General features: G+C 40.9%; 1 protein-coding gene across 1 annotated transcript; it reads left to right on the plus strand.

The window, feature by feature from the left end:
- Positions 1–5,040: 5,040 nt before the first annotated feature.
- Positions 5,041–5,994, plus strand: LOC308640590 (vomeronasal type-1 receptor 48-like; the record flags this gene model as incomplete). Its single annotated transcript, XM_081312438.1, has 1 exon — positions 5,041–5,994. The coding sequence occupies one exon, from the start codon at positions 5,041–5,043 to the stop codon at positions 5,992–5,994; it is 954 nt and encodes a 317-aa protein (XP_081168564.1).
- Between the last annotated feature and the right edge of the window lie 890 nt (positions 5,995–6,884).

The following is a 6,884-nucleotide window of genomic DNA, read 5'->3' on the forward strand; positions in this document are numbered from 1 at the left end:
AACCATAATTTTACATGGCCCAGAAGGTAATGAGGGCAACCTCACATGGCCACAGGCATCTATCGAACTTTCCCATATAATCTTCCTTGTAATACATTTAATCTCAAAATTTAAAAGTGAATAGTGGTACTCCATAGTGGGTGCTCTGCCCATGAGCAAATTTAAAGTGAGAGGACAGTGGTCCTGTGTCACCATCCCAGGAAAAGTCTAGTGAATTCGATTGTGGTGTCTTTCTCTTTGCCCCAATGACAAGATAACAGAATTGCCCATAGCTAGGTAAGAAGAATATTTGTGTCCATTAATCTTCTTTCTTTTCATTATTCACTTAAACATTCTCTTTGCCCTTTCTCTAATAATGAAAGTGTCTGAAAGGCCTTTGATTATATATGCACCATTTTTTTATCCATTCTTCCACTGAAGGGCATCTAGATTGGCTCCACAGTTTAGCTATTGTGAATTGTGCTGCTATAAATATGGATGTGGCTGTGTCCCTGTAGTATGCTCTTTTTAAGTCCTTTGGGTATAGACCGAGGAGTGGGATAGCTGGGTCAAATGGTGGTTCTATCCACAGTATTCCAAGGAATCTCCATACTGCTTTCCATATTGGCTGCACCAATTTGCAAGTCCCACCAGCAATGTATGAGTGTGCCTTTCCCTCCACATCCTAAACTCATTCTGTCCTGGTGTGTATTGTCAGGTCCTATTTCATGCAAATGCACTTACAGGAAAAAAAGTGAACCTATCTGCTTTTCTTCTTCCTAAAGCAAACTGGACGTGACTCATGTATCAGGGCAACAGATCCTCCTGCAGGTATGTTTGGGTTTCCCAGTGATGACAGCTTAGGGTCTGTGATGAATCTAATTTGCTGTTTCCTATTGTTGTTAGAAGACTAATTTTTCTTTTAATGATTCTGAATACAGACTTTAAAATATTCTTAGGGTCTATCTGTAAGTGTGAACCCTGAGCTGTACTTAAATCCTTCCAATTCACAGAAAAATGGATTATTTTTAGCCTTATTTTCTGGAAATAGCTGCCATTCATTCACCCAAATATTCTCCAGGATTTTCTCCTCCTTGATCCTGTGGCTTATATAAGTTACAGTGGCTCTGCACCCAGCAGGGCACCTGGTGTGGGTGGCTGTGCCCTCCCTGATGTGCAAGCTGTTTCTCCCTAGTGCTCTTCAGAGTTTCCCAGCTAGATCTCTGCCATAGAGAAGAACTTCCTGCCCAATTTTTCCTGAGATTGAAACCAACTTAAAGCAGGATGAATCCCGCTCCCAGATTTCAATTGTCCATCTTACTTTAGCGATGGGAATCATGGTAAAGTTGAACTAGGTGGCAACCGTGAATCAAAGTGTGCTCCTTTGCTGCTGCTGGTATTATTATTTTATTTTGGTATCAGGGATGAAGCCCAGTGGAGTGCTTGACCCTTGAACCACAACCCTAGCACTTTTCACATTTTATTTAGAGACAGGGTCTCCCTAAGGTGCTTAGGGCCTCTTTAAGTTGCTGAGGCTGGCCTCAAACTTGTGATCCTTCTATCTCAGCCTCTCAAACTGCTGGCATTACAGGTGTGCACCACTGCACCTGGGCCACGTTACTTCCCCTGTGACTTATGTCCTTCTCTATGAAAGGTGCAGTCTTTCTAATGTAGTTTTCTTTGAACAGCGTGTTAACCAGATACCATCACATTGCTAAGAGTCACAGCTTAGGAGGCCCCTTCATTACACTGCAGGGAAGTATAAAGTTTCATCCTGGTCCTGAGCCTCTGGGCTCTTCTGTGATAGACAGGTGTGAGTGGCAGGTGCGATGGCTGGGAGAGGACATGCTGGACAATTTCTTTTAGCTCATTTTTATAAAGTGTTCTTATTCACCAGAACTCATTCTAATGTTAATGAGCTATTAACACAGATGTAGCTACATACTTTTTAAAGTCACTTACATATTGTATGATATTTAAGTGAATCAGTTTTCTGTATTGGATGTATGATTTGCTGATTCATTATGATGTGATCTGAAATTTAGATGGGGGATAGGCACAGGAATCCCAGGGTATCAGAGGCTGAGGCAGGAGGGTTGTGAATTCAAAGCCAACCTCAGGAAATTAGGAAGGCCCTGGGCAACTTAGTGAGACCCTGTCTCAAAATAAAAAAGAGGGGGGTGGCCTAGTGATGTGTATCAACGGTTGAGAAGTCCTGGGTTCAGATCCTGGTAGGAAAAATAAACTCTTTGTTCACAGCTGGATAGATTCAGAAATACGTAATTGCTCCTGGGTCTACACTCTTTTTGTTGTAGAAAGTGTTTTCTCACTCTCCTTCATGCTCTGGAGAAAGGAGACTCATTTTTTCATGCTGCTACTATGCAGTTTTGCCTTCAGAAAAATAAGACTTTCTGGTCATTTTAAAGTAACACTGAACTGGGGTCTTAATTTCTGAATATTTTTGAAAACTCCTGATTTCCTCTCATTCCTACTTTTTCTAAAACTTTCATGTTTGCACAACTATATATTTTGAAGTAACACTGAAAATCATTCCTTGAATGCTCTGATTTGCAGGTGATTTAAACATGTTACTGAAAGTTTTACAATGCTGTGTGCTTGCCTTGCACACATTTTTAACATGAATTAAACACAACGAAAGCAAAGTTGCCATTTCACACAAATGGTATAAGAGAATGCAATTTTAAAACTAAAATTTAAAATTTTTATTTTAAAATATTGTACATAAACGATTATAGTTAAACATAGATGTTTAAGTTATTCTTTAAAGCTTCATCAGTATATATTTTACCTACATGAAACAGTTGTTATAAGAACAGATGTATGTAATTTTATGTATAAAGATGTCAGGGAATAACATCTGTGCCTGTCATCATATATGCCTTGTGGAAGATCTTCCTAGTGTCATTTCTGGGCTTGTCATGGTAGAAAACCTGAATTTACTGAATAAGTGAAAGAAAAAAAATAGTATTTTTTCTGATCACCACGTCTGGGAAAAAAAGAACTTTTCCCTAATGGTGTAGAGAATTTCCCTTTTAAACAAACACTGCATGTTCCTACTCATGTACGAAACCTAAAAAGCATTGCACACACTCTCCAAGAAATGTTGTTCCAGCAGATCATTCAACAAATTCTCCAGCATAAATTTCAGTCTTGGGCATTTGATTTCAAAAAAATGTCACCTTGAACTTGTAATAGAGATAACATCTTGTAGAGCTCATCTTTAAGGAATGGGCTGGGCATGTGTCCTTTAATTAAAACCTTAAAACACCAACTCTGTTTTAAAACAGCACCAAGTCTGTTTAAAATGTAGTTTCATCTACTAAATTGATTATAAAGTCTTGAAAAGGAAAAAAAATAACTAAGCACTTGGTAATATTTCCAGAATGTTATAACATAGGCTAGTTATTCTGGCTAGAGGATTAACAACAATGTGACATGTATAGCCACCTCAGAGAATTCCAAGGACAGATATAAAATTTTGAGTTCTCAGAACAGGACTGTGAAAATGTTCTACTATGTTGGTTTTTCTATTTTTTTTTACTGGAGTTTGAACACAGGAGCAATTAACCACTGAGCCACATCTCCACCCTATTTATATACTTTATTTAGACACAGGGTCTTGCTGAGTTGCTCAGAGCCTGTGTAAGTGGCTCAAACTGGCTTTGAACTCACATCCTCCTGCCTCAGGCTCCTGACCTGCCGAGATTACAGGTGTGCACCCCCATGTCCTGCAGTAATTTCTTTCTTCTCTTTCTTTTCAGGAAGGAACACAGCTGATCTGTTATTAAAAGGACTGCATTGATTCTCCCAAGTCTTGTGCATGAAGAACTATATGATAATAAGATTAGAAGCCAACATTTCTAGAGAGTTCATTATGTGCCATGAACACTTCCAAGGTTGGTAGGCACACTTTCCTTTTTCCCACATAGTCTCTGCAGGATTCACACAACAGGACTCTTTATGTGGACAGATGAGATGACTGGACCTCAGCATCCTAGGGTGCTTAAGAAGAAGCTATCGTAAATGGTAGCTCCAACTCGAAACTTCAACCAGTCCAACATCTGAGTTCACACCAATATTTTCTTGTTTATATATTACAAACATTTGGTCTGGTGGGAAATAAACCAGAGTTAACATGGTGCTGACATGAAGTAACTCCATGCAGGTCTAATCTGTGGACACTCATGTTTGGGAGGGTCTCGCTTCCAGTTTCTTGCAATCAACCCCCCTGAAATTTGGCCCAATTTGTAGACCTCCTATTATGGAATTGACCAACAAGATCAGAAAAAGGAAAATCAAGTAAGTTTCTGTCTTGCCCCAGACAACCTCAGATATGAGGTAATAGGAAGGAAATATATTCTTTTGAGCCGTGACATGACCCCACTTTTTAAAAGTCCCTGGCACTTTTAATTTTTAATTTGGAGACAACAAGGTCTCAGGAAGTTTCTTAGGTCCTTGCTAACTTGGTGACATCAGCATTGAACTTGCCATTGTCCCATCTCAGCCTCCCGAGCCACTGGGATTACATGAGTGCACCATGGCACCTGGCTGACAATTCTTAATGTACAAGAAAACTGAAGTATCAATATGTATGCCACTGTGGAGGTCCCAGTAAGATTGGAAGGTACTGAGATAAGGCAGTGCGTGGAGATGCTTTCTCCAGGGTGTGAATAGAACATAGTATTTTTAAAAATTTTGTCTTGGGGGCTGCCTGGTGGGTAAGTGCACCAGCACCAAGTTACACCTGGTCCTTTTGACTCTGTACTTTGTAACAGGGTCTGATTAAGATGCCCAGACTGGCTTCACCCTTCATCATTCTCCTGCCTCAGCATCCTGGGTCACTGGGATTTCAGGCAGACACCACTGTGCCCAGCACCATAATTAAATTTTCATGTGGAATAAAAATACAGTTGGATGAATCTTCTTTTTTTTCTTCATGGAAGTGGTGTTCATTTGAGATTGATGAAGGAGGTCAGATTTGAAAAAAAAAGACATTTTTGTGTGTTACTGTGGTCACAATATTTTTCTTTTCCTTATAAGATGAACAAAGCCAACAGACTGTACAGTAATATTCACATAAGAAACACCGTGTACACCGTGACTGGCATTGGGGTCATGGCCAATGCCCTTCTTCTTCTCGTCCACATCTCCTTGCACATTACTGGACACAGACCTAAGCCCACTGACCTGCCCATTGGTCTCCTGGCCCTAATCCACCTGGTAATTCTGCTCATCAAAGGCTTCATAGCTTCGGACATTTTTATACCTCAGGGGGGAAGGTGGGATGACCTGACGTGTAAATTGCTCATCTACCTGTACAGATTGATGAGGGGCTTCTCCATCTGTGCCACTTGCCTGCTGAGTGTCCTCCAAGCCATCACACTCAGCCCCATGGGCTCCTGCTTGGCAAGGTTCAAACGTAAATCCTCACGTCACAACGTGTGTTTCCTTCTCTTCCTGTGGGTCATCTACTCATCCTTCAGTAGCCAAATCTTCATCTCCATTGCTGCTACCCCTAATTGGACCTCAGAAAACTTTATGTACGTCACAGAATCCTGCTCCTTCATTCCCATGACCTTCTTCCTCCGGCACAGCTTGTCCACCCTGCTGACCTTCAGGGAAGTCTCCTTTATAGGAATAATGGCCCTCTCCAATGGATACATGGTGGCTCTCCTGTACAGGCACAAGAGGCAGTCCCGGTATCTCCACAGCAGCAGCCTGTCTCCAGTGTCATCCCCAGAACTGAGGGCCACCCAGACAATCTTCCTGCTCATGAGTTGCTTCATGGTCATGTGCATCTTGGACAGCATTGTCTCCTATGCAAGAATCACACTGAAAGATGATCCAGTATTTTACTGTATCCAGATCCTCTTGACCCATAGCTATGCCTCATTCAGCCCTTTGGTGTTTATTTGTACTGAAAAACGTATAATTGTTATTTTCAGATACATATGGGAGAAGACAGTAAACATTTCAGTAGCCAGTGGTGGATAAGTTCTGTTAAGGTGAGAAACTGTGCTGAATTTGGAGTGATTTATGATGACAGTGTGTGTACAGTCTTTGCTTTAAATGCAATGCAAAGTCTCACTCCCTCTGTTGAACCATCCAGTTGGACATGTGTGGATGACAATTACATAAAAGAAAGCCAAACCATGTGCCTCTCCAAGATATTACGGGGATGTCATGTTTCTCCTGGATCCAATAGGGCCCTGTGAGTTAGATGTCACTTGTCATAACCTGGGTTATTCCAAACTCTTTTTAGATACAGAACAGTTCCAATGCTTCTCAAATATTGCATTGTCTCCATTATCTGTATTTTTCCAAACTACTTTTGTAAACATATTTTACCATGAAATATCACATGATCCAGCACACACACTACACACTCACACACACACACATTCTACATGCAGGGAGTCAAACAGTCATCTCCACATCACTGCTCCTAAAACCATGCTTTAAATATTCAAACATAGAAACAAATCAACACCTACAACCAGAAGAAAATTCTGGAACAATTGGACGCATAGCTGAGTCCTCAAGTTACTCTACTCAGTGAAGCCGGTTTAGTTGTAAAAGAACAAACATTGTATAAATGCACTTAAAGAAGGTGGGAGTTGGAGTGGGCAGAGTGACAGAGCAGGAACACAAGGGTGTCCAGAGACCAAGACAGGAGGCAGCGGGGAGCTGTCCCTTAGTACGTGGAGAACCTTCAGTTAGGAAGTGAGTGCTGTTGTGGGTGGTGGTGACTGTTGTGCAATAATGTGAATAGATTCCAGGCCACTTGCCTGAATGCTGAAAAGTGGTCAGAATGTTTATGTTATATATATTTTATCCTCATAAAAGTGTTTTTAATTATCAACTCACTTGTGGAAAACATTATT

This window comes from Spermophilus citellus (assembly GCF_964194105.1).
Source record: "Spermophilus citellus genome assembly, contig: SCAFFOLD_251, whole genome shotgun sequence".
Classification (NCBI taxonomy): domain Eukaryota; kingdom Metazoa; phylum Chordata; class Mammalia; order Rodentia; family Sciuridae; genus Spermophilus; species Spermophilus citellus.